The sequence below is a fragment of the Molothrus aeneus genome, chromosome 23, assembly GCF_037042795.1.
Source record: "Molothrus aeneus isolate 106 chromosome 23, BPBGC_Maene_1.0, whole genome shotgun sequence".
NCBI classification, from domain to species: Eukaryota; Metazoa; Chordata; class Aves; order Passeriformes; family Icteridae; genus Molothrus; species Molothrus aeneus.
Window position 1 is genome coordinate 5,996,861 of NC_089668.1, and position 27,813 is coordinate 6,024,673.

The 27,813-nt window shown below is 54.6% G+C and overlaps 2 protein-coding genes across 3 annotated transcripts; one reads left to right on the forward strand and one right to left on the reverse strand.

The window, feature by feature from the left end:
• The first annotated feature begins 1,455 nt into the window (after positions 1-1,455).
• On the forward strand, positions 1,456-5,192 carry FABP3 (fatty acid binding protein 3). The gene is made up of 4 exons (XM_066564630.1): positions 1,456-1,644; positions 2,355-2,527; positions 4,622-4,723; positions 4,899-5,192. The coding sequence occupies exons 1-4, from the start codon at positions 1,572-1,574 to the stop codon at positions 4,950-4,952; spliced, it is 402 nt and encodes a 133-aa protein (XP_066420727.1). The 5' UTR covers positions 1,456-1,571; the 3' UTR covers positions 4,953-5,192.
• Positions 5,193-5,970: 778 nt separating this feature from the next.
• On the reverse strand, positions 5,971-27,602 carry ZCCHC17 (zinc finger CCHC-type containing 17). 2 transcript variants are annotated; one of them, XM_066564628.1, is made up of 8 exons: positions 27,486-27,602; positions 27,234-27,332; positions 26,088-26,145; positions 21,480-21,580; positions 21,308-21,399; positions 18,018-18,118; positions 15,088-15,236; positions 5,971-6,653 (listed from the first exon to the last, which is right to left on the reverse strand). In XM_066564628.1, the coding sequence occupies exons 2-8, from the start codon at positions 27,273-27,275 to the stop codon at positions 6,489-6,491; spliced, it is 708 nt and encodes a 235-aa protein (XP_066420725.1). In that variant the 5' UTR covers positions 27,276-27,332; positions 27,486-27,602; the 3' UTR covers positions 5,971-6,488. The 2 variants fall into 2 exon arrangements, with proteins under 2 accessions (XP_066420725.1, XP_066420726.1); XM_066564629.1 differs by having other exon boundaries at positions 27,234-27,342.
• Positions 27,603-27,813: the final 211 nt, after the last annotated feature.

The following is a 27,813-nucleotide window of genomic DNA, read 5'->3' on the forward strand; positions in this document are numbered from 1 at the left end:
AGGGCTGTGCAGGTTTGGGACACTGACACCCAGGTGAGGGGACAAAGGACGCTCCTTGCCCTCTGTGTCCCCCCCCAGGCCATGGGGGCTGTGTCTCCCTGGGCAATAAATTGTCCTTGTCACCCTGGCCAGCAGAGCCCTGCCCGGTGTCCCAGCTGGGACAGGGGACACCCATCCCACGGGGACAGGTCCTGTGCCCCCAGGGCACGAGGTGAGGGGTCCTGCTCGGTGGCAGTGTCAGCAGGAGGACGCTGAACACGAGCTCTGGCTATTTTTGGGTGTCTGTGGTGTCACACAGGGGCCAGGCACAGGGAGAAGGTGTCCCTGGTCCCTCACAGCCCTGCTGGCTTTGACCCCAAGTCCCCAAGACAAGGGGACAGCCACGGGGCTGGGACAGGGACACCTGAGCCCCCAGCTGGGTGCCTCCATGACCCGGGGACGGGGACAGGAGTGGGCACCGTTCCCTGGGGTGGAGGGGACAGCAAATGCCATGGCCAGGGGTGACCCCAGCCACGCTGGGAAGGGGCTGGGGATGCGCTGGGGCCCAAAGCACAAGGACATGGGGGGGACCTGCTGGGGGTCCCACAGCCCCGTGCCTTGTCCCCAGTGTCCCCCCAGCACCCAAAGCACCACTGGTGGCACAGGCGTGTGTCCCCAGGCATGCAGGGAGGGGACAGGGTCACACACGTGCCCACACACACAGGGAGGGGACAGGGTCACACATGTGCCCACACGCAGGCACACCAAGCAGGGAGCGGGTCACACGTCCCCACAGACACACGGAATTGAGGGGGTGTCACACCTGTCCCCACACTCTCCTGGAGTCCCCACATGTATTCCGGTGCTCCTGCTCCCCGTGCCTCAGTTTCCCCAGCTCAGCTGTCCTTTCCCTGTGCCTCAGTTTCCCCAGCTCAGCTTCCCTGTCCCCGCCACTCGTGTCCCTAAAGGGCATCCCCACTGCCGCTGTCCCCACACCCTGACCGTGCCCAGGGGCAGCACCTGCCCCTCCCCACGCACCCACGGGACCACCCGGGCTGGGCACGCACCCCTGTACCCACCTCAGCGCCCCTGTCCCCATTCCTCAGTTTCCCCAGTTCATCTCTCTGTCCCCGTGCCTCACTTTCCCCACCTCAGCTCCCCTGCTCCCCGTGCCTCAGTTTCCCCAGTTCATCTCTCTGTCCCCGTGCCTCAGTTTCCCCAGTTCATCTCTCTGTCCCCATTCCTCAGTTTTCCCACCTCAGCTCCCGTGTCCCCGCCATTCGTGTCCCCAAAAGGCATCCCCACTGTGGCACATTGTCGCGGGGCTGAGGCGGGCACACACGCCCGTGCCCGGGCACATCTCACGGCCCGGCTGCTCCCGGGGCTGTGCCCGGGCGGGGGCTCGGCGCGGGGGCCGGGGGGCGGTGGCGGGGCCGTGCGGCCGCTGGCAGCGCTGCCGGGTGTATTTCTGGAGCGCGCTGTGCTCTTTCCAATCATGTGATGGGGACATTATTTAAGGCGGCCGCGGGGCCGCGGCAGCTGCAGGCGGTGCCTCGCTCGCAGCCGGCCGGACGCCCCCGAGCCCCCTCGCCATGGTGGACGCCTTCGTGGGCACCTGGAAGCTGGTGGACACCCAGAATTTCGATGAGTACATGAAGGCGCTGGGTGAGTGGGCGCGGCTGAGAGCGGCCTTGCGGTCACATCACCCCCTTTTATTTTCTTTTTTTTCCTACGCCCCCCCCCAGTTTGCCCGGCGAACCCTCGCCCCCACACGGGGGGTCTGGGGTGGGGGGCTGCAGGCGGAGGGGGGGGGTCGCTGCTGCCTTCATGAGTGGATTAGGGGGGCTCTGGGGCTTTGTGCACGTGGGGCTGGGCTGGGTGAAGGGATCCCGGGCTGGGTGAGGGGGTCCCGGGCTGGGTGAGGGGTCCCAGGTGGGTGAGGGGTCCCAGGTGGGTGAGGGGTCGCGCCCTTCCCCTGCCCCCCCCGGGCACAGCCTCTGGCAGAGGGTGGAGGGATGAGATGCCCCCCGTGGGTGCTGGGGGTCGCTCAGGAGCCCCCCAGCCTTGCCCAGCCCCCGAGCCCCCCATCAGGCAGTCCCGGCATGGTCAGGGGGAGTCCCCCAGCCCAGAGCAGGGTGGCAAAGGGGGGACAGACATCAGTCCCCCTCACCCAGCTCGGGTGGGTGGGTGCTGGTCCTGGATCCATCCCTCCTGGCCCCCCCTCTCTGCTCCGGCCCCGGGGGCGCACGGAGCCCCCCAGGACCATGAACGGGCAGCAGTTTTGGGGTTCACCCTCCGCCAGCACGGGGAGGAAGAGCTCGGGGGCGATGCCGAGGCTGAGTGGCTGCATCGTGCGCTCACCCCTCGCTCCCCAGGCGTGGGCTTCGCCACGCGGCAGGTGGCCGGCTTCACCAAGCCCACCACCATCATCGAGCTGGACGGCGACAAGGTCACCGTGAAGACCCAGAGCACCTTCAAGAACACCGAGATCACCTTCAAGCTGGGCGAGGAGTTCGACGAGACCACGGCGGACGACAGGCACGTCAAGGTGAGCCCCCAGCCCCCCCTGCCCCGCAGCACTCCCGAAAGGCTCTGTGGGCTCCGGGGGATCGCTCATCACCCCGGGGCTCTGGGGATCGCTCCATCACCCCGGGGCTCTGGGGATCGCTCATCACCCCGGGGCTCCGGGGGATCCCTCCATCACCCCGGGGCTCAGGGGGATCACTCCATCACCCCGGGGCTCAGGGGGATCGCTCATCACCCCGGGGCTCTGGGGGATCGCTCATCACCCCGGGGCTCCATCCCGGCTGCCTGAGCGAGGGCAGCACCTCTGTGCCTGCCGGGGCTGCTGCTCGAGCCTGGTCCTGTCCTGGCAGCCCCCCCGAGTCCGTTCTGCAGCTGGGCTGTCCCGGGGCAGGACGGAGCTGCCGGGAAGGTTGAGCAAGAGCCGGGCTGGCGAGTGCCAGCTTGCTCAAGAGGAGGCCGGTGGGGCGGTGAGGAGTGTCCCTGCTCCGGGGGAAGAGGGGCACCACCCCTCGTTTTTGAGCCCAGTCCCCTCTGTGCCTGCCCTCCCGAGCAGGCAGCGCTGCAGGGATGGAGCTCCGGGACGATCCCAGCGTGTCCGTGCCGCTCCAAGGGCTCATCCCAGGGCTGCCCCTCCCTGGGGAGCTCAAACCTTCCCAGCCAGGCTGCTCCTCCCTGGAAGAGCAAGGAAAAAATCACCTGAGAGAGAGCAATGACTTTCCTGGCCTCTCCCACCCTGCAGGGACATTTTCCCTCGAAGGAGTGGCCCAGCTGCTGATTTTTCCTAGATTCCAGCTGCGGCTGGCAGCTCTGTGCCCCACACCCAGCCCGGGGGGTTTTCGGGAGGAACCTGGGGGCTCTTTGGCCACAAACCCCTTTCCTGGCCCCAGAGCAGGAAGCACAAAGGGCCGGGCTCGGCGTGGGGCTGGGGGAAGGGGCTGAGTGTGAGCTGCCTCCCTCCCGCCCCGGCTCCTGGCCGCTGTTCAAGCGGCAGAACAGAACGTGTGACCGGCCCGCGGCTCCTGCCCTGCCCGGGCCGTGCCCTTGGGGTGTCCCCCAGCACGTGATGGGTCAGGGGGCCAGGACGGCTGCCCGAGAACGGGGCTGGACAGGATGGGGTCAGCCTTGGGGTGCCAGGAGTTGTGGGGCACCCATGGAATGGTTTGGGTTGGAATGGATCTTAAACCTCGTCCAGTGCCAGCCCTGCCATGGCAGGGACACCTCCCACTGTGCCAGGTGCTGCCAGCCCCAATGTCCAGCCTGGCCTTGGGCACCGCCAGGGCTCCAGGGGCAGCCCCAGCTGCTCTGGGCACCTGTGCCAGGGCCTCACCCCCTCCCGGAGAGGAATTTCTCCCCAGTATTCCATTCATCCCTGCCCTCTGCCTGTGGGGCACCCAAACCCTGCGGGTACCCGAACTTTTGGACAGCTGAGCAGTGGGGGGACCCAGCTATGGGGGAACTGGGGTCTGAGGGAGCACCCAGAGCCTTGTGGGGATCTGGGGCTGGGGCACACCTGGACAGACCCCAGCCATGGGGGCCCCGAGGGGCAGCCCCGGCTCTGGAGGGGTGGGTGGGGGGCACCGGGCAGGATGGGCACAGGCAGGCGGTGCCAGTGCTGGTGCCCGTGGTGTCCCGGCACGGCCCTGCCCTGCGTGCCGCTGTCACAGCAACCTTGGCACGGGCCGGGCTCTGGGGGCTGAGTCAGCAGCGGCGCTGTGCAAACAGCAGCGCGGCGAGCAGGGGCGCGTTCGCTGCATCAGCCGCTCCAAAAAGCCTCGGCGGGCCCTGCAGGGCAGGGAGGGTTCGCTCCAAGCCCCGATCCCTGCCCCGCCTCTCCGGTCCACGCGCTTGGGAGCGCGGCCGGGGCAGGTCCGGGTGGCCCCGGGGCACGGAGGGCAGGGTGACCGTGCCGGTGGCACCTGGGGACACAGGGGGACAGCCGAGGCCGTGCCCCAGTGCAGGATCCAGGCTGGGCTGAGCGCGGCTGACCCAGCCAGGCGGGGATGGTGCCAGATGGGCATCCCCAGGCTGATCCCGAGCCCTGCGGGGCTCCAGGGTCCCCTCTGAGGAATCAACCCCGGAGAGGAAAATAACTGCGGGTCTCAATCCCTCCCTGCAGTCCTTGGTCACACTGGATGGAGGCAAACTCGTCCACGTACAGAAGTGGGAGGGGAAGGAGACATCGCTGGTCCGGGAGCTGAAGGATGGGAAATTAATTCTGGTAAGGAAATGGTTTTATTCTGAGGTTCCCACCTCGGAACTGGTTTCATTCTGAGGTTCCCAACACAGAACTGGTTTTATTCTGACGTTCCCACCTCGGGAATGGTTTGAAGTGGGAAGAGCTCAGCTCGGAGCCGAGCAGGGCAGCACTAACTCCCCCCCCTCTCTGCCCCCAGACTCTCACCATGGGCAACGTCGTCTCCACCCGCACCTACGAGAAGGCGACATAGACGCTGTCCCAGGTCCCCTGCCTGTCACCCGGTGCCACATCGTCCCCACCTCCTGGCCCCGTGCCAGGCACGGCTTCCCGTGGGCTCGGAGCCGCTGCCCCAGCGGGGCCGCCCCTGCCCCCGCCCGGCGCCTGCAGGGGCTCCAGGGGCTCGGGTGGTGGTTTCGTGGTTCGTTGTTGGGTTCTTTTTTAATTGATAGTGGGAAAAGTCACATGGAAAAATAATAAAGGTGTTGTTACAGCTCTGTGCTCGGTTTACTCGGGAAAAGGCGTTTTGGGCACGTGCGCACCCACAGGGACGGCAGGGATGGGGTTAATGGCCAGTGGTGCCAGCAGCCCTGCGGGGCTCACTCTGGGAGTGCTCTCCGGGAATGCCCCTCCCAGGGCAGGAGGGAGCCCCACAGCCCCAGCCTCCCCTGGAACAAAGGTCCTGAGCTCCCGTGTCCGATTTGGGAAGGGAAAGGCCCCAAAGGTGGAGGCAGCCATGGGGAGCTGGGGTGGGAAGCACAGGGAAGGAAAAGGGATAGGGGGAGGCTGCATCAGCACTCCCGACTCTCCCACCACACCAAGAGCTGCCAATCCAGCTCTGTGCAGAGCCAGAGGCCGCAGGGACAGCTCCTTCCCCTTCACATCTGTCCCTGGCACACGGGGACAGCTCCTTCCCCTTCACATCTGTCCCTGGCACACGGGGACAGCTCCTTCCCCTTCACATCTGTCCCTGGCACACGGGGACAGCTCCTTCCCCTTCACATCTGTCCCAGCAGCGCCGAGCTGCTCCTGGCACCCTCCTCCTGCCATCCCTCCCCTGACCTTCAGCTCCAGTCACAAGATTTATGCTCCCTCCAGAAGGCTTCTCCTATGGGCTACCTCACCACACACCCCCTTCCCGCTCCAGGGAACCTGGGGGAGCAGCCAGAACTTCCCAAAAAAACCCTCTCCCATCTTCTCCATGCAGCCAGCACTGGTCTCCCCTGCCCAAGATGAAGTGGAGGGTACAGAAGAAAGGAGCAGGTACAAAGTACAGCTGCAGAGAGCAGATTTATTTTCCATCCCTTTCCAAGGCAGCAAACACTCCACAGTCCATGTTTACTCCCAGTATCTCCACTCCCCCATTTGCTCCTTGCTCCTCCACTCCTGGTGTTTGCAGAGAGGCCGAGGGAGCCGGGGCAGGTTTGCAGCCCAGAGCTCTGTGCCAGGGGCTGTGCTCCCACCAAACCTGTCCCCAGCACGCTGGGGGCCTGGCTGTGCCACCCCAAGCTCTGCAGCTGTCCCAGGAGCTGGCAGCAGCTCCAGCAGGCTGTGGCACAGCAGGCGTGCCCTGCAGGCTGTCATGAGCCTGTGCTGGCAGCAGCTGTGGGACAAAGGGGCAGCCTGTGCCCAAGGTGACAGAGGACAGCTCATGCAAGGTCACCACCTGTAACACCACATGTTACTTTGAAATAAACTCCTTGTCCTTGAAGCAGGAGCTGCAGGTCCCTGCTGGCTGCACCAGGGAATGGCCGTGGCAGCAGCCCAGCCTGCCCTGCTCACCCCAGGGCTACTTCTTGTGCTTCTTCTTCTTCTTCTTGGGAGCCTTGCTGGCTTTCCTGGAGTGCCTGGGCCTCTTGCTGGAGGGCTGAGCTCCGTCACTGTCCGAGGCCGAGCTGTCCGAGTCCGACTCTGAGGACTGCCTGGCCTTGTGCTTCTTCTTCTTCTTCTTCTCCTGGGAAAACACAGGAAAAACCTGGCAATGTGGGAATGCCCTCCCTGGTGCTCAGCAGGGCAGTGTGAGCCCTTCTGGGCCTGTTCCTGCATGGAAAGAGCACAGTGCCTTGGGAGGCAGGAGTTAAACACCACTGCCAGCCCTCAGCTGCAGAGCAGGGCACAGAGCACGGCAGCAACGTGGAAATCCAAGGCTGGAAAACACTGGATAATTCATGGAAGGAGTTCTCACTCTCATTCCATTATTTCATTGTTCTTTATTAATAAAAGTTGAAAAGATGAAGCGGTTTTTGCCCAAAAGTTGTGTTTCTAAACCAGCCAGGAGCAGCATCCCTGCAGCCCCACCAGGACAGGAGCACTGGAGCAGCCAAACTGTGCCAGCTCCAGGCAGGAGAGCCCAGTGGAGCAGCAGGACAAGGTCAGTGCCCTCCTGCAAGATGTGGCTCCTTGCACAACCAAGATTTCACCACCCCCTCCTCTTTCCCAACTTCCTCTGTGCCCCTTCCTGCTCATCAATTTCCTCTGCACCTCTTCCTGCTCCCCAACTTCTCCTGAACCCCATGCTGCTCATCTTCCCATGCTCCCCAATTTCCCCTGCACCTCTTCCTGCTCCCCAACTTCTCCTGAACCCCATCCTGCTCATCTTCCTGTGCTCCCCAATTTCCTCTGCACTCCTTCCTGCTCCCCAACTTCTCCTGAACCCCATGCTGCTCATCTTCCCGTGCTCCCCAATTTCCTCTGCACCTCTTCCTGCTCCCCAACTTCTCCTGAACCCCATCCTGCTCATCTTCCCCTGCTCCCCAATTTCCTCTGCACCTCTTCCTGCTCCCCAATTTCTCCTGAACCCCATGCTGCTCATCTTCCCACTGCACCTTGTCCTGCTCCCCAGTTTCCTCCACACCCCATCCTGCTGATTTCCTCATACACTCTCCTGCTTCCCAGTTTTCCTTGCACACCCTCCTGTTCCCAAACTTCCCTTCCACCCTCCTGTGCTGCTCTCTCCCTCATGCTGTGCTTCTGCAAAGCCCTGAGCCAGCAGCTCCAGACTGACCCTCAGCTGCAGCATGAGAACAGCTGGAATTGGAATAAAGCCCATGAAAACTCTGAAATGGATCTAAACCCTCAATTTGTGGCAAAGCAGCAGGCAGAGATTACCCTGAGGCCAGGCCTGGGGGGCACTGGGATCACCCCAAGGCACACCAGCAGTGTTTAATGATGAAGGATGGCAATTTGGGGATATTTAATCAGGGCACAGGCCTGGGGAGAGGATCTGACTGATGCCAGGGTTCATCCCCTGCATCCCCTTCCAGCTGGGAGCAGGAATGGTGCCAGCAGCTCCCAAGGGCCTGGCAAAGCCCATCCTGCAAAAGCTCAGGTGTTCCCTCCCCTTGGCTCTGGGAAGTGAAGGAGCTGAAGGGGCCTCTAAAACATCTGCACCGTGCACATGGTGAATGCACAGCTGCAGCTTTGTGTCCCAGCTCAGCAGCACCAGGATCCAGCAAGGATCCAACTCCAGCCACAAGAGAATTCCCTGGCAAAAGGCTCTGAGGATCATGGAATGGTTTGGGTTGGAAGGGACCTCAAAGGCCACCCAGTGCCACCCCTGCCATGGCAGGGCCACCTCCCACTGTGCCAGGTGCTGCCAGCCCCAATGCCCAGCCTGGCCTTGGGCACTGCCAGGGCTCCAGGGGCAGCCACAGCTGCTCTGGGCACCCTGGCAGAGCCCAAACCTCTCCAACCAGGCCTTGCCAGGCTACAAACCCCTGTGGCAAATGGCACTGGGGGCACCTGGAACCATCCAGGAAATCATTCTTTCCTTTCCTTTCTCCATTTGCTGCAATGGTTTTTGCTGCTGGTTTCCATCCTGGATTGAGGAATGGGAATGCCAGAGTGGTTTGGGTGGGAAGGGATCTTCAATGCCAGCTCATTGCAGCCCAGGGCCACCTCCCACTGTGCCAGGTGCTGCCAGCCCCAATGTCCAGCCTGGCCTTGGGCACTGCCAGGGCTCCAGGGGCAGCCCCAGCTGCTCTGGCAATTCCAGCCCAGCCCCTGCCCACCCTGCCAGGGAACAATTCCCAATTGCCAAGATCCCATCCAGCCCTGCCCTCTGCCACTGGCAGCCATTCCCTGCCTCCTGGCCCTCCATCCTTGGCCCCAGTCCCTCTGCAGCTCTCCTGGAGCCCCTTCAGGCCCTGCAAGGGCTCTGAGCTCTCCCTGGAGCCTTCTCCTCTCCAGGGCAGCACCCCCAGCTCTCCCAGCCTGGCTCCAGAGGGGCTGAGCAGGAATTTTTGCTCTGTTTGAGGACTCAAGCAGAGAAGCCAAGGAGGGTTTCAGGGAGCAGAGATGGCCACTGAGGTAACCAAAGCCATGGGACAGGCTTGGACACCCAGTGAGGAATGTGGCACAGCAAGCTCAGCTCAGGGCTCTGACTCACCCAAATTTAAGCAGCTGTGCCCAAATTGGGTTGGGTGTCCAAGCTCCAGGCCCAGAGGGAAAAGAAAGGAGCTGGCAGCTGGTTTTTAATCCAACAGATCAACTCTTTTAGGGAGCTGGAAGAGCAAAGACAACACCCAGAGCTGAGCATCCAGAAGATCCCTCTGGAATTCCAGGGAAGGGAGCAGAGGATGGAGCAGCTGCACACCCACCAGAGCCTTGGCACATTTTAGCTCCATACCAGCAAATAATGCCACCCAAAATTGGGTTTTGTTTTCCTGTGGGGTAACAACAGACTCAGCACAAAGTCCCTGACCCACAGAGGAAAGGCAGAAGCAAATCCTCCCAGTCCTAAGAGCATGGGAAGGAGTTAAATCCTCCCGAGAAGGGGATGCAGCAAGGAGAATTTTCTCAAGCTTTTCCAGCCCGTGCACATGGTGAGAAAGTTTGACAGGACCTTCACAACCAAGAGTTTCATTCCAGAGCTTGGGAAACTTTCTCAGGATGTGAGGGCTGCAGGCAGGACAGGATGTCACACACGCTCCTGGGGATGGAGCAGGGGACAAAAAGCACACATGGGCATTGTGCTGGCTGGGAAGAATCAACAAACCCCCACTCTGCCCTTTATGGGGGCTTCTAACAGCCAAGATCACTCCAAGAGAGACAAATCCCTTTTCTGGCACACAGTGGGGTGCTTGGGGTGTCCTGTGATCCTTGTGTGTGTCTTTTCCAGCCCTGGATATTCCAGGATTCTGATTCCTCCAGTGCAGAAGTGCAGGCAGAACAGCAAACACAGCCTGGGCTGGAAGTGCAGCAGGACACAAGGAGAGCTGAGCATTCCCAGAGGAAAAAATGTGGCAGCACCATGGCTGGAAGGGCTTTGGAGCACCCTGGGACAGTGGAAGGTACCAGGGGTGGCACTGGATGGGATTTAAGGCCCTTCCAATCCAACCCATCCCATGATTTTATGATTTTCAGTAGCAGGAGGCAGCACTGCTGCAAAATCCTCCTGCAGGAGCAGCATCCTGCCCCAGAGCTGCCCTTCAGTGCAGCATCCCAGCCCTGGAGATCTGCACTGAGGTCACACCAGGGACTCAGGGGATGGAGCACTGAGGTCACCAGGGACTCAGGGGATGGAGCACTGAGGTCACCAGGGACTCAGGGGATGGAGCACTGAGGTCACACCAGGAACTCAGGGGATGGAGCACTGAGGTCACACCAGGGACTCAGGGGATGGAGCACTGAGGTCACCAGGGAAGTCAGGGAGCAGGGGATGGAGCACTGAGGTCACCAGGGACTCAGGGGATGAAGCACTGAGGTCACACCAGGGACTCAGGGGATGGAGCACTGAGGTCACCAGGGACTCAGGGGATGGAGCACTGAGGTCACCAGGGACTCAGGGGATGGAGCACTGAGGTCACCAGGAACCCAGGGAGCAGGGGATGGAGCACTGAGGTCACCAGGGACTCAGGGGATGGAGCACTGAGGTCACCAGGGACTCAGTTTGCAGCCCAGGGATTGCCCAAAGCCCAGGTTTGTGCCTGCAGGGACACCCTGAGCTGCCAAGTGCCCTCCAGCCAGGCTGGATGGGGCTCAGCTCAGCTCTGGCACACCCAGCTCAGCTCTGGGCACACCCAGCACCCCAAACAATGCATTTTGGGGCAATATTTGGGGAGGTTTTGGCCCAAGCAGCTCTCAGTCAGCCTCACACAGAGCTGCACTTCACGGATCCTTGCACACCCCGCCCCACCTATGCAATTAGCACAGCAGAACCCAACCAAAAGTGCTCCAAAACCTCTCTCCAAGCCCCTGCTGGAGCTGCCAGCAGGGCAGCAGCAGGCTGGGCTGGAGCCTGAGTGCTGCTTTTCATGGAATTCCTTCCCTACTGCTCCAGAAACTCCTCCAAGAGGGGCCCCTTGGAGCACTCCAGGCCCCCTCCTGTCCTGTGGGAGGAAACTGCTCCAGGCTGTGCTCTCAGAATGTTCCAACAGCTCATTCCTCCTAAAGCTATTTGGGGTTGAGATAAGAGGGGAGTGCCCAGAATTGTCCAAGAAGTTGAAATATTTTTCACCAGACCCTTCTGAGGAGCTAAAATCCCATTCCAAGACTTTGTGTCTTGTCCTTGTGCAAAACAGGAATGGATTCCTAATGTCTGCCTGCACCCCCAGGGCTGTGCCAGGAATCCTTCTAGGCTTCTTCATTTCATTCTTTATCCTCATTCCAGCAGCCCATTTCATTCCAAACAAGATTCATTACACCAATCCAAAGGTGTTTTTGCATCCTTTGTTGGAGGAGCAGTCAGAATGAAGCTGAGGAGGAGAACCCAGCCTAGAGCCAGTAAATAAAGAGAGCCAGATTCAGAAACATTTCAAAGAAAACAATGTGTGAAGGGCTGTGGCCTCTTCATGCCATGGAAGAACCAGTAAAACCAGTAACACTGAGGATGGACCAAGGTTGGATGAGCCACAGGTCACAGAACAAACACACTTAGGTGTGGTTTTAACATGAAGATCTGCAAATCTTCCACCAGGTGGGGAAAAGAGCAGCAAAGCCATAAAAACGCCCCAATCCCAAAGGCCATCCAAAAGCACCCCAGGGATGAGCTGTTCCATGTGCAATAAAGCTGATAAGGAACTTTGAAATGGATCCAAACCCCCAGATTTGAGGTTGTGTGAGCAGAAGATGGGATAAACGTGCAGAATTTCAATGCAAGGGTTATCCCTCAGTCAGCACTGCAGGTTTGTCCTTGGAAAACAAAGGCAGCAGGAGGAGAAGGGCTCAGCCATTCCCAGCCTCCTGCCTCCCACACAGCCCAGCAGGGACACTGCAGTTCCCACAGGAGCCACTTCATCCCTGACCCCAGGAGGAGAAGGGACACAGAGCCTGGGCCTGCCCAGCTGTCCCAGCCAGCTCCAGGGCCCACCCCTGGCACAGCACCATGGAATGCTGGAATTGTTTAGGGTGGAAAAGCACCCCCAGATCAGCCAGTCCAACCATGGCCCCAGCACATCCCCAGGTGCCACATCCACGGGGTTTAGGAGGGATGGGGACCCCACCACTGCCAGGACACTTTCATCAACCCTTTCTGTGAAGGGTTTGTCCCAAGTATCTGCATGGGAGATGGGCTATAAGAAGGGCAAAGCAGACAAGGGAGTGAAATCTTCAAAGAGAAGTCAGGGGGAGGGAGGAGAACCCCTCCACAAACCTTCAAACACCCAGATTGCTGAGATGGCAGGGAAGGCAGGATTTGAAGCAGATGTGGGGTCAGAGTAGGTGCAACCCCCTGCCTCCTCCTGCTACAGGGGAGAGTAAACAGGGGCATCCTGCAGCACTGGCTCAGTGTTTGCTGGCTCTTCCTCTGCCCTTCAGTGCAGTCCTGCCCTGCTCTGGGAAGGAGGGAGCAGCTGCACACTCCTGGGATGAAGGTGCAGGGATGGGGAGAACAGCCATGGTATTGCTCTGTCAGGCTGCACACACGTGGAAAACCTTTAAATGTCTCATTTTTCTAACTTGCCCTGGCTTCCCTAAAGCTCCCTCAGCACATTCCCTCCCTCCCTGCCCTCACTCCCCGGGAGCATCCCCTGGCTGTCCCCTCCTGTTAGGGGCAGGGAGCAGTGCAGGGCCAAAAGGGCCCCCTTGATCCCCTTTTTCTCAGGCTGAGCCCATTCCCAGCTCCATTCCCTCCCCTGGACACCCTTCAGCCTCTCCCCTTCTCCTTCCATCACCCCTTTTGTCAGGGATTACAGGAGACAGGACAGGGCTAAGTGCTGCCACCCAGGATGTGTCACTGTCACACCAGTGCCACCCCCACACAGAGACCCAAATCCAGCTCCAGCCTGGGAATACTGGGGGGCTCAGGAAGGAGGGGAATCAGGAGCTGGGAAGCACTGGGAAGGCAAAGTGGGAAAAAAAGGGAGTGAGGATCATGGAGGAATCTCTGGGAAGAGGAGAAAAACCCCAGAAACTCCAAGGAAACATCAGATCCAGGAAGAGGAGAAAGGAAACATCAGATCCAGGAAAAGGAGAAAAACCCCTCAGGCAAGAGGGAAATCAGATCCAGGAAAAGGAGAAACATCAGATCCAGGAAAAGGAGAAAAGCCCTCAGGCAGGAGGGGAATCAGGAGCTGGGAAGCACTGGGAAGGCAAAGTGGGGAAAAAAGGGAGTGAGGATCATGGAGGAATCTCTGGGAAGAGGAGAAAAACCCCAGAAACTGCAAAGAAACATCAGATCCAGGAAGAGGAGAAAAACCCCTCCAGCAAGAGGGAAATCAGATCCAGGAAAAGGAGAAACATCAGATCCAGGAAGAGGAGAAAAAACCCCTCAGACAAGAGGGAAATCAGGAGCTGGGAAGCACTGGGAAGGCAAAATGGGGAAAAAGGGGGTGAGGATCCTGGAGGAATCTCTGGGAAGAGGAGAAAAATCCCAGAAACTCCAAGGAAACATCAGATCCAGGAAAGCACAAAATGCTGATCCTGAACAATCACAAATATTGATTTCATGACTCTGACACTCAGTGGAGATGGAAACCCTTGGGAGCTGGCAGCTCCCTCCTCTCATTTCAAAACGCCAGGGCCACGCTGGTGTCACCCACATGGGAGGGGACAGGTCAGCAAGGAGACTGTCCCTGAATGCAGGGAGCTATTTCCACGTGCTGTAAATCCCTGGAGCTCCAGGCAAGCAGGGAAGCACATGGTGGCTCCCAGACAAGATCACAGCAGGCACTCCAGACTACAAGGGAACCATTCATCTGCAGGATCCCACATCCTGCCTCCAAAAAAGCTCCAAGTTTTATTATTCCAGCTCTGGAAAACATCTGACAACTTTTGATGTCACCCTTGAGAAGGGAGGGAGATCAAAGGAACAAGGGAGATTTCAAGGAAAGCTATTAATCCACCAACCCCCAAAAAAACCAGGAACAAATTTGGGACAGTGACCCACATTTCCTGTAGTGTCAGCAGGGCAAGGCTCCACTGGGAATCCCCATGCTGGTGGATGGGCAGGCCTAGGATAACAAGCTGTTTGTGCACTTCTTTGTGTCATTTTCCCCCAAAACTTTAAAATAACTTGAGCCTTTTCTGCCTGTTGCCACTCTCCAGGGATCCAGAGAGGCCACAGAGCTGGGAAGAGGGGAAAAATAGAGAAAGGGTTTTGGAAGAGTCATTCAAAGTGGGACTGGGAAGGGGCTGATGGAAGAATTAATTGATTAATTAATTGCATTGTATTGTGGCTGCCCCTGGATGTGTCCCAGGCCAGGCTGGAGCAACCTGGGAGCACGGCAGGGGTGGGGTGGGATGGGATTTAAGATCCCTTCCACCCCAAACCCTCTGGGGTTCTGTGAATACTCATCCCTGAATAATCCTGAGCACCAAAAGCTCCTGGCCTGGGTTCAAGTCTCACCTGTGTTTTATTTTATCTCATCCTGCTCTGAGCCAGAGGTCAAACACAGCCTGGGAAATGTCTCTGATCTGGTGCCATTTTCACAGGGACAGAAATTGCTCTGGAGCCTGGGAATGCTCCCTGTGCAAACACAGCCAGGGATTTTCCCCCAGAGTGTGCAGATAAAGCCAATTCCCACAGCCCTGGCAGGGTCAGGATAGCCCTGGAGCCAGCAGGGCACTGAGTCCAGATCAAAGAAGGAAAAAGGAGGCAAACAGGAATCACAGGACTCAGGACACTGAAGCAATGCCTGCAGAGCCTCACAGAGATCAGGAAAAACAATAATCATCTTTTTCTCACTCTAAGAATATCCTCTGAGGGCTGTGTGGTGTAGCACAAAACGAGTTTGAAGGGAACCTGACAATGGCAGGAGAAAACCTAAGGATGAACAGGAAATCTGCAGAGGAGATTCCTGTTTAGCCACAGAGTCTGCCCAAACTGAGGCACCTCCTCAGGCCACACCTGGCCCCTCACACCCACCTTGCTGGAGTAACCCAGCTGGAACTACAGAGCCAATTCCCATCCCCCAGCTCCTTTTCCAGGCCAGCCAGGGGCCACCTTGTACCTTTTTCCTCTTTTTTGAAGACTCCTCAGCCTGGCTGATCTTTTTATCCCCTTCACGTCCTGCTGCTGCCCCCTCCTCTTCCTCCTCCTCTGGAATGAGGCTGTATTTGGTTCCTCCAGGCTGCATGAAACACTCCTTGGCAAAGTGACCTGGAGAAAAAAGGTGTTTGAAGGAACAACCCAGCCCCTTTTCCTTCTTTTGTTCTCTTTTTAACAAATGCATTTCATCCACCTGAAGTGCTGCCAAGGCTTTTTTTGATTATCAGTCACAAGGAGAAAATCTACACTCCAGGACATTTTTTATCCTGAAATTTCAGCTGGTTGAACGTGCCCTGATTAAACAGGACAGGGAACAAACATAACCCAGGTCATTCTGGAGGGATTAGTCAGGCAAAATAGAAAATATTCTTGTCTCAACAAGTAAAAATCTGTCTCTGCAGGGGCTTAATCAGCCCAGAAACGAATGGGAGAAAGGTAAATTGGTGTGATTGGCACCTGGAAAATGAGCTAAAGCCACAAAGAGAGAGAAATTCAGCTCTTCTGGTTCTACCCTTCCTACTCTGGAGACATCAAAGTTGACCTATTAAGCTGCAGGGGAAATTTGGAGAGCTGGCACCTGCTGTTAGGAGGAGACGCCATTATTAAAAAGCAGATTGAAAATAGGCATAATCCTGGTTTGGCACCTGCTGTTAGGAGGAGACGCCATTATTAAAAAGCAGATTGAAAATAGGCATAATCCTGGTTTTTGGGGTTCTTTAAAATAGTGTTTTATACATAAGAGTTCTTTAAATAGTGATAATTCTTTAAAATAATATTTGAAGGATACTTCTCTACAGCTACAGAGGCCACACTCAGCATTAACCTCCTCCAGAATAGCACAAGCCCCATTAACCATTTCTGCAAATAACACAAGTAGGGCACAGCAAAAACTCCTGCACAAAAAAAAAAACACCTTGTACCTCAGCAACTTGAATAAATCTACTGAAAGGCACCACAAAATCATCTTCACACTGCTGAACCAGGCAGGACATCCTTTCAGCAGGGCACAAACTGGGTTTTAGCTCTAGGACACAGCCCCAGTGTCCCACCAGCTGAGCTGGAGCTTCCACAGATGGGAGCTGACAGTGGGATCACCTGCTGAAGGTTTGTTTGCTTCTTAAAAACCAAAATCAGAGTCATTACCTCAAATGGGACTGAGCACTGGGGATGGTCCATCCTGCACTTTGGTGAAGCCCCAAAAATCAGCTCCATGCAGAAAACAGGCTGTTCCTGTGCCTTTCCTGTGCTCACCTGTCCCTTGGTGTCCCCCAGGGCTCAGGGGACTGTGACAGCTTTGCCACCCTGAAGGGACACAGCGGGGCTGTCATGGAGCTGCACTACAGCACGGATGGCAGGTGAGGGCAGGGGCTCTGTGCTGCTCAGGGAACAGGGCTGGAGCCCCAGGAGGGGCTGAGGGAGCTGGGCAGGGGCTCAGCCTGGAGCAAAGGAGGCTCAGGGGCCCTTGTGGCTCTGCACAGCTCCTGCCAGGAGGGCACAGCCGGGAACAGGGACAGGAGCAGAGGGAACGGCCTCAGGCTGGGCCAGGGCAGGCTCAGGGTGGGCACTGCAGGAATTTCCCCATGGAAAGGGGGCTCAGGCCTTGGCAGGGGCTGCCCAGGGAGGTTTGCAGTGCCCAGCCCTGGGGGTGTCCCAGGAATGCCTGGAGGTGGCACTCAGAGCTCTGGGCTGGGGACAAGGTGGGGATCAGCTGGGACTCGATGTCCTTGCAGCTCTTTTCCCACCTCAGCTCTGGCATCCTGAACACCAGAATCCCAAAGGCTTTTCCCACAAGGGAATCTCCATCCAATGCAAGCCCCAGCAGCAGAGGTGGCCCTACCCCAGCCCCTTCTGGCAGGGAACATTTCCTGTTCCCCACAGCTCCAAACCCCTCACACCAACAACAGAAAAGGAGCCCTGAGAGTCCTTAAAGTCCCATTTTTGCATATTGGGGTAAAATTTCCCCATGGAAAGGGGGCTCAGGCCTTGGCAGGGGCTGCCCAGGGAGGTTTGCAGTGCCCAGCCCTGGAGGTGCCCAAGGAATTCCTGGAGGTGGCACTGAGGGCTCTGGGCTGGGGACAAGGTGGGGATTGGGCACAGCTGGGACTCAGTGACCTTGGAGCTGTTTTCCCACCTAAATGACTCTGCCTCCCAGCAGGAGGCACAGAATGGTTGGGGTTGAAGGGATCACCTGGAGCAGGTGGCACAGGGACACATCCAGGGGGTTGAGATGGCTCCAGAGAAGCAGACTCCACTCCCTGCCTGTTCTCTGCCACTCCTCATGGACAGAAGTTCCTCCTCGTTGTGTTTTCCTTTCTTGCCATCACTCCTGGTCCTGTCCCTGAGCAGAGTCTGCACCATGCTCTGACAGCCCTGGGGATATTTGTGTGGATTGATGGGATTCCTCTGTTTTCTTCTCCACAACAACCAGGCCCAGCTCCCTCAGTCTCTCCTCATCTCTCCAATCCTTCATCACCTTTGTGCCCTCCACTGGCCCCTCACCAGTAGTAGCCCAAAGGGGTGTGATTTTAAGGAATAATTTTTTTTTTTAGTTTTTTAAGGACTTGAATTAATTCTTTTGTAGCAAGTGATAAAAACTCCCTCCTCTAAAGGACAAACATAGAACCAAAATTCAGTCCTTACAACCACATGTAACCATGTCAGCAGCTGTGGCTGCCCCTGCATCCCTGGCAGTGTCCAAGGCCAGGCTGGACAGGGCTTGGAGCAGCCTGGGATAGTGGGAGGTGTCCCTGGGGACTGCAATCAGGTGGGATTTCAGGTCCCTCCCAACCCAAACCATTTTGGGATTCCAACCACGAGACAGACACTGATCCAAGCCCAGCAAGGCTCAGTGCCTGGCTGGGACAGAGGCACAAAGCAGCAGCCCAGACCCACCTTTGCAGCCACACTTCTTGCACACCGTGTTCAGCACAGCCTCCAGGGTGATCTTCTGGCTCGTGTAGTCCCTGAAGGAGCGTTTCTTCCTCTCATCCTGGCTGGGAGGACAAGAACAGCTCCATTTTCAATCCATTCTCATCTTTAATCCCACATTTTTGTACAAACAAAAGGCTTTTACATTTTTGTACGACCACAAGGCTTTTAAAGGTTATTTGGTGTGGTGGTTTTGGTTTGCTAATTCAAGATTTCACTAATTTTGAGATCACTTGTGGCCATAGCTCTCTTCACAGAGAGCAGCAGGCACAAGATCCCAAGGATTTCTCCCCTAGGGAAAGGCAGTGAGAAGCTCAGAGAAGAAGAGAAAGCAATTCTTATCTCTATTCACTGCTCCTGTTGTTTGGCACATGTGGAATGTGTTATGGAGATTGTTTACCCAAAGTGATTTGTTAATTGGACACTGGTGAGGGTTGTTTTGATTCCTTGGCCAGTTGGGTCAAAGCTGTGTCCTGGCTGTCTCAGACACTCCCAGGTTTTTCTTTAGTATCCCTTTAGTGTAGCACCTTTTAGTACAGCATGTCTATAATTTAGTACAGTCTTAGTGTAATAAAGTACAGCTTAATAAAGCATTTGTTCAGCCTTCTGAGGCATGGACTCAGAGCACATCATTCCCTACACTGGGGTCACCCTGCATTGATAATCACTTTCATAAATGTCTCCTGCTGCAATGGATTTGCAGGGTTAGGCCATAGTGGCACAGTCAGCCTGCTCCTGAGTTTGCTGTCAAAGCCTCAGGGACTCCTCAAGGCTGTTGGAACATAAATTGTGCAAATGAAGAAAGAAGGGGCTGAGAAACCAAATACCAAGATGGCAAGGACAGGATAACAGAGGGCTGTGAAACACCTGCACTGTAACCAATCCCACACTGTGAGAAATGCAGGCACTAAACAGAGAGCAAGACCAAGGCACCAATCAAGCAGTGTGTACTTAGCAGTTTGCAGAGTCTCTGAAACTGTGTGTAAATGTAACAAAGGCTTCTGCTGGATCACACTGGTCAGCAGTGCAGGAGTCCTGGATTTCCTGCAATAGTCTCCCATGCAAAACCAGGACACTCTCAAAGTAAAACTTTCTAAACCCAAAGAGCAGAGCTGACCTGGCCTTGGGCACTGCCAGGGATCCAGGGGCAGCCACAGCTGCTCTGGCAATTCCAGCCCAGGGAACAGTTCCTTCCCAAAATCCCCTCCATCCCTGTCCCCTGGCAGGGTGATAATTAGCACTGATTCCATGATTCACAGAAGGCTGATCAATATCTATCTTTTTTAAGAAAGCCATTGCTTTTATAGATAGTTACAATACAAATAGACTTAATTGGTCCTCTAATCAAAACACCATCACCACTGGCTAATTAAGACACCACCCTTTGGTAAACAAATCTCCATAGCACATTCCACACAGCACAGCAACAGGTGCAGCAAGTGAAGGTAAGAATTGTTTCTCATTCTCTTCTCTGATCTTCTCACAGCCTTCCTCAGGACAATGCCTGGGAAAGTTGTGCTGTTCCCTGTGGCCAGAGAGCTGCTGCCACACAGCCCTGCCCTTTGGCAGAGGAAGCCATGCCCTGTGCCCCCCTGGGCAGCCATGCCCTGTGTCCCATAGGAAGCCATGCCCTGTGTCCCACAGGCAGCCATGCCCTGTGTCCCACAGGCAGCCATGCCCTGTGTCCCATAGGAAGCCATGCCCTGTGTCCCCTGGGCAGCCATGCCCTGTGTCCCACAGGCAGCCATGCCCTGTGTCCCATAGGAAGCCATGCCCTGTGTCCCCTGGGCAGCCATGCCCTGTGTCCCATAGGGAGCCATGCCCTGTGTCCCCCGGGCAGCCATTCTTTGTGCCCTGTGCCCCCTGGGCAGCCATGCCCTGTGTCCCATAGGAAGCCATGCCCTGTACCCCCTGGGCAGCCATGCCCTGTGCCCCCCTGGGCAGCCATTCTTTGTGCCCTGTGCTCCATAGGGAGCCATGCCCTGTACCCCCTGGGCAGCCATGCCCTGTGCCCCATAGGCAGCCGTGCCCTGTGTCCCACGGGAAGCCATGCCCTGGGCAGCCATGCCCTGTGCCCCATAGGAGGCCATGCCCTGTGCCCCTCTGGGCAGCCATGCCCTGTGCCCCATAGGAGGCCATGCCCTGTGCCCCTCTGGGCAGCCATTCTTTGTGCCCTGTGCCCCCCTGGGCAGCCATGCCCTGTGTCCCATAGGAAGCCATGCCCTGTGTCCCCTGGGCAGCCATGCCCTGTGCCCCATAGGAAGCCATGCCCTGTGTCCCCTGGGCAGCCATGCCCTGTGCCCCATAGGAAGCCATGCCCCGTACCCCACAGGCAGCCATGCCCTGTGTTCCATAGGGAGCCATGCCCTGTGCCCCATAGGCAGCCGTGCCCTGTGTTCCATAGGGAGCCATGCCCTGTGCCCCATGGGAGGCCATGCCCTGTATCCCCTGGGCAGCCATGCCCTGTGCCCCACAAGCAGCCATGCTGTGTGTTCCATAGGGAGCCATGCCCTGGGCAGCCATGCCCTGTGCCCCATAGGAAGCCATGCCCTGTGTCCCCTGGGCAGCCATGCCCCGTGCCCCCCTGGGCAGCCATGCCCTGTGTTCCATAGGGAGCCATGCCCTGGGCAGCCATGCCCTGTGCCCCTCTGGGCAGCCATGCCCTGTGCCCCATAGGAAGCCATGCCCTGTGCCCCATGGGCAGCCATGCCCTGTGCCCCATGGGCAGCCATGCTGTGTGTTCCATAGGGAGCCATGCCCTGGGCAGCCATGCCCTGTGCCCCCTGGGCAGCCATGCCCTGTGCCCCATGGGCAGCCATGCCCTGTGTTCCATAGGGAGCCATGCCCTGTGCCCCATGGGCAGCCATGCCCTGGGCAGCCATGCCCTGTGCCCCTCTGGGCAGCCATGCCCTGTGCCCCACAGGCAGCCATTCTTTGTGCCCTGTGCCCCACAGGCAGCCATGCCCTGTGCCCCTCTGGGCAGCCATGGCCTGTGTCCCATTGGAAGCCATGCCCTGTGCCCCATGGGCAGCCATGCCCTGTGCCCTGTGCCCCCTGGGCAGCCATGCCCTGTGCCCCTCTGGGCAGCCATGCCCTGTGCCCCACAGGCAGCCATTCTTTGTGCCCTGTGCCCCCTGGGCAGCCATGCCCTGTGCCCCTCTGGGCAGCCATGCCCTGTGCCCCCTGGGCAGCCATGCCCTGTGCCCTGTGCCCCCTGGGCAGCCATGCCCTCTGTTCTGCTCAGATTTACCCACTCAAGGGAAACGTTGTTGGGATCCAGGTCCTTCCCTGTGCCTTGGTGAACAACCTTCATGGAGAGGGAGAGCTTCAGCTTGTCATCCTTCATCTGCAAAGCCCACAATTAGCAGGATGAACGAGCCACCAGTGTTAATGAACCCCAGGGCATTGGATTGGAATCAGGGTTACCTCTCTCCCTATGAGCTTCACCCAGACCTTGTCCCCCACGTCGAGCATCTCTGCGGGTTTGTCCACGGGGCAGGAGGACATGTGGGTCCTGTGCACCAGGCCTGCAGGAGGATGGGACACAGGGGACACAATCAGCCCAGGGATGGGACAGAGGGGACAGGAACAGCCCCAGGGATGGGACAGAGGGGACAGGAACAGCCCCAGGGATGGGACAGAGGGGACAGGAACAGCCCCAGCTGTGCCTGCCAGAGAGCAGCTCCTGAGGGATGGGACAGAGGGGACACAATCAGCCCAGGGATGGACAGAGGGGACACAATCAGCCCCAGGGATGGGACAGAGGGGACACAATCAGCCCATGGATGGGACAGAAGGGACAGAATCAGCCCCAGGGATGGACAGAAGGGACACAATCAGCCCAGGGATAGGACAGAAGGGACAGAACAGCCCCAGGGGATGGGACAGAGGGGACACAATCAGCCCCAGGGATGGACAGAAGGGACACAATCAGCCCATGGATGGGACAGAGGGGACAGAATCAGCCCAGGGATGGGACAGAAGAGACACAATCAGTCCCAGGGATGGGACACAGGGGACACAATCAGCCCAGGGATGGGACAGAGGGGACACAATCAGCACGAGGGGATGGGACAGAAGAGACAGAATCAGCCCCATGGATGGGACAGAGGGGACACAATCAGCCCCATGGATGGGACAGAGGGGACACAATCAGCCCATGGATGGGACAGAGGGGACAGGAACAGCCCCAGGGGATGGGACAGAAGGGACACAATCAGCCCCAGCTGTGCCTGCCACAGAGCAGCTCCTCAGGGGATGCAGGGAATGACACAGGGTGTGGAATGAATGTGCTAGGGTTCATCAATTAATCAATAAAATCAATAAATTAACTATAAATCAATAAGAAAATTAATAAATTAATTATAAATTAATAAATAAAATTAATAAACTAACTATAAATAAAGTAATACATGAATTAAAATTAACAAATAAAACTAATTAATTATTGATTAATAAATAAATTAATTAACTATTATTTAATAGATAAATTAGTAGTAAACTTAATAAAATATTAAAACAAGAGATAATAAAATTAATGATGGAGCTTAGAAAATAATAAAACTAATAAATGAAATAGATAATAAAATACAACAATTATTAGTGTTCATTCCATCCTTAGCTCATCCTTTCTTCAGTTTCATACAGAAGATTCTCCACTGAACCTTGGATTTGCAGTTTCCAAGTTTCCAAAGTGGCTGGGAGCAGAAAATCCTTTCGGGTGTGGGAGGAAGGTGTTTTTATACCACATTCTATTAATAAATACAATTTTAAAACTATTTCTTTTTAAAACTTTACATTTAAATTCATATTTATTTATATTTATTAAAACTTGTATTTATTTTAATTGATACATTTATAGTATAATTTTTATTTATATTTTATTTATTTATATTTATTTAAATTTAATTTATTTTTTATATCTCTTTATTTTTTATTTTTATTCATTAAAAGTTATATTTACTATTATAATTTAAATTTCTTTTTAAAACTTCATTTCTTCTTGAACTCATTTTGAATTTCTCATTTTTGATTATTGTTTACAACGCAGGTACCACCAGTAAGGTTGTAAATGGTAATAATAAATACAAGTAATAAATATATTTATAAAAAAATAAATATATTTATGAATAAAAAAGAATAACAAATATATTTTTGAATACTATATTTAGTAGTTACAGATGTATTTTAGAGGGTGCTCCAATTTTTTAACTGCTGAGACAGATGACAACTCCCCAAACTGGATTGGAATTTGGGTACTGACAGTGGAGAGCAGGGCTCTGCAAGTAATAAATATATTTATAAATAATAAACACATTTATGAATAAATATAATAAATATAATAAGAAATATATTTGTGAATAATATATTTATGAGTAATAGATGTATTTTTAGCTCCAATATTTTGAGACAGGACACAACAGCCCAGCCTGGACTGGAATTTGGGTACTGACAGTGGAGAGCAGGGTTCTGCAAGGAATGTATTTATTTATAAATAATAAACACATTTATGAATAAATATAATAACAAATATATTTGTGAATAATATATTTATTAGTAATAGATGTATTTTTAGCTCCAATTTTTTGACACAGGACACAACACCCCAGCCTGGACTGGAATTTGGGTACTGACAGTGGAGAGCAGGGCTCTGATAGTAATAAATATATTTATAAAAAATAAATATATTTATGAATAATATATTTATTAGTAATATATATATATATTTTTTAGAGGGTGCTCCAATTTTTTAACTGCTGAGACAGATGACAACACCCCAGCCTGGACTGGAATTTGGGTACTGACAGTGGAGAGCAGGGTTCTGCAAGTAATGTATTTATTTATAAATAATAAACACATTTATGAATAAATATAATAAGAAATATATTTGTGAATAATATATTTATTAGTACTGTATATATATTTTTAGAGGGTGCTCCAATATTTTGAGACAGGACACAACAGCCCAGCCTGGACTGGAATTTGGGTACTGACAGTGGAGAGCAGGGCTCTGCAAGTAATAAATACATTTACAAAAAAAAAATATATTTATGAGTAAAAAAGAATAACAAATATATTTTTGAATGCTATATTTAGTAGTAACAGATGTATTTTAGAGGGTGCTCCAATTTTTTAACTGCTGAGGCAGGTGCCAACACCCCAAACTGGATTGGAATTTGGGTACTGACAGTGGAGAGCAGGGTTCTGCAAGTAATAAATATATTTATAAATAATAAACACATTTATGAATAAATATAATAAATATAATAAGAAATATATTTGTGAATAATATATTTATTAGTGATATATATATATATATTTTTTTTTAGAGGGTGCTCCAATTTTTTAACTGCTGAGACAGATGACAACTCCCCAAACTGGATTGGGATTTGGGTACTGACAGTGGAGAGCAGGGCTCTGCAAGTAATAAATATATTTATAAAAAATTGATATATTTATGAATAATAAATATATTTGTGAATAATATATTTATTAGTACCATATATATATTTTTAGAGGGTGCTCCGATTTTTTAACTGCTGAGACAGATGACAACTCCCCAGACTGGATTGGGATTTGGGTACTGACAGTGGAGAGCAGGGCTCTGCAAGTAATAAATATATTTATGAATAATAAACAAAAACATTTGTGAATAAGATATTTATTAGTAATATATATATATTTTTTTAACTGCTGAGGCAGGTGAGAACCCCCCAGCCTGAACTGGAGTTTGGTTATTGCCAGTGCAGAGCAGAGTTCTGCAGTGTGAAAAATGCCTATTTTATGGTTGACTTTTCACCAAGATTAAAATTAATATTATGCATGTTATGTTAGAAAATTATACTCTATTAATTTTCTTAAGTGGTGTGTTAAAGACAGTTTTAGGTTATAACAAAATGTTAAAATAGAAACTGTGCTATGTAAAATACTTTTTAAAGAGAGGACTGAGGTACTGGCACCAGACAGCAGCCACAGGGCACCTGAAACTTTCAGAGAAAAAGAATTTCTTGCTCCCTTATGAGAAGAAATGAACTTCTTCCTGCCCTGAAGAAGCTGACCCTGCCCAGCCAGAATCCTGAGTTTGAATGGAATTTATGCATCATGGATGAGGTGCACGAATATGCAACAGGCCGTTGCTCTTAAGGGTTAATCCTCTGTTAACTTTGCCACCCAAAATCCCCCTTGTCCTGCCCCATTTCCCCCTCAACCCCACCAAATCCCCCAAATCTCACCCCAAATCTGCTGTGTGTCCTTTTTCAGGCTTATTTTGCCCAGAAAGATGAACCCAGACTGTCCCTAACTCTATATTTTTATTGTCTCCTATTGTCCTAATCCTAGTTGTCCAAATTTTTATTACTCTATAAATTACATTACTATTTTTAGAACCATTTTATTACTATTAAACTTTTACAATGTTCAAAACAAGTGATAGCTGTTTTTCACATGCAGGAGGAGCACATGGGAGCACATGGCTGGTCCAGCCCCATTCCAGGGCACCCTGTGCCTCCCCAGCAGCCACAATTCTGCCCAAAAATCCTGCAGGGAGCAGGGCAGGGCTCCTGGGGGGCTGCAGCTGTCCCACAATCAGACACAGAATTAAATCAGGCACAAAATTAAATCTAATTTTCCCCTACTTTTGATTTAATTCATTTCTTTCACTTCATTTCTTTTAGTCTTTTTTCTCCACTCATTCACACTGACAATCAAAGGGAGGAAATTGGGCAAATTGCAGAATTTCTACAGTTCTGCCATTACTTTCAAATAAATCTCTGAAATACCCTGAAGTTCCCAAAAGCTCCACTAAAATCTGAAGGTAAAAAAAACCCAAAATCCCACCCCAAGCTATCCTGAAGATACCAGAACCTCCTTTGTGTTTGGCAATCATGCAAAAGTCCATCCTCTTCTAAGTGCTTTCCAAGTTTCTTCCTAATTTAGGAAACACTCATTTGCTGATTTCTTTCTGAAAGCCTTTAATTCTGAGCTGGCTGCTTGCCTTGGCCACAGCAACAATGAAATAATTGCACAGGTACCAACCTTGTTTCCTGCAGCCTGGGATTTTGATGAATGCACCATAATCTGTCACTGCAGCAACCTGGGGAGAAAACCCAGAGCTGAGATGGAGGAAATCCCTTCCCAAAGAGGGGAGAATCTGCACAACAAACCTGCCCAGCTCACTGGGCTGGAGATTGGCAGAGAATCAGGGAAGGGGTTGGGCTGGAGGGAATTAAATCCCATCTGGTACCACCCCAGGGACACCTCCCACTGTGCCAGCCTGGCCTTGGGCACTGCCAGGGCTCCAGGGGCAGCCACAGCTGCTCTGGGCACCCTGGCAGAGCCCAAACCTCTGCAACCAGGCCTGGCCAGGCTACAAACCCCCTGTGGCAAATGGCACTGGGGGCACCTGGAACCATGCAGGAAATCATTCTTTCCTTTCCTTTCTCCATTTGCTGCAATGGTTTTTGGTGCTGCTTTCCATCCTGGATTCAGGAATGGGAATGCCAGAGTGGTTTGGGTGGGAAGGGATCTTCAATGCCAGCTCATTGCAGCCCAGGGCCACCTCCCACTGTGCCAGGTGCTGCCAGCCCCAATGTCCAGCCTGGCCTTGGGCACTGCCAGGGCTCCAGGGGCAGCCACAGCTGCTCTGGCAATTCCAGCCCAGCCCCTCCCCACCCTGCCAGGGAACAATTCCCAATTCCCAAGATCCCATCCAGCCCTGCCCTCTGCCACTGGCAGCCATTCCCTGCCTCCTGTCCCTCCATCCTTGGCCCCAGTCCCTCTGCAGCTCTCCTGGAGCCCCTTCAGGCCCTGCAAGGGCTCTGAGCTCTCCCTGGAGCCTTCTCCTCTCCAGGGCAGCACCCCCAGCTCTCCCAGCCTGGCTCCAGAGGGGCTCCAGCCCTGCAGCAGCTCCATGGGCTCCTCTGGGCTCTCTCCAGCAGCTCCAGGTGCTGCTGAGGTTGGAATTCCGAGCTCTGCAGGCGGGGAATCAGGTGACAGAAGAGGACATCGCCTCTCCCCTGCTGCCTCGCTCTATGGCTGCCCCCACACCTGCACATTAACAACTCCACGGACACAGATGTGTGCACCTGTACAGAGCCGTCCGCCACCCAAACCTCCCCGCCCTAAACCCCGGCTGGACCAACAATGAATTCACCCAGAGCACGGCCCCGGTCGCTCCCGCACCTCGCCCTGGAAGATGGAGTAGAGCTCGGGGAGCGGCTCCATCGCCTCCCTGGGTGCCGTGACAGCCAGCGGGATCAACCCCACGCTACAGCATCTCCTCTGCAGGATGCCGAGGAAAGAAACATTTCATTAACGCCCGAAAACCCTCACAGAGCCCCCAGAGAGCCCCCCCAGAGCCCTCGGGGCTCAGCGGCTTGAGCAGCGCGGGGATGGACCCGAGCGGCACCCGCAGTGCCCCGGTGCAGGACTGACCCGGACCAGCGCGGTTGGACAGAACGACTCTTCCCAGAGCCCACGGGGCGGTGGGGACTAGTCAGCGCCCAGGGCAGCAACACCAGGGCGCCGCCATCGCCTCAGCCACCCCCAGCATAACGCCCTCACGCTGAGAGGCCGCCCTCCCCGCCAATCACAGAACGCAATGTTGCCGTGTGGCAGACCACAGCCAATCAGCGTTACCCATGCTGCCCAGCGCCCGCTTTTCTCCAATCAGAGCGAGGCGCGCCAGAAGGCGCCGCGCTCCCCGCTCTATCCCCGGCGTGCCGGCACTGTGTCTGGGGGCGGGATATCCAGGGCGCTCCAC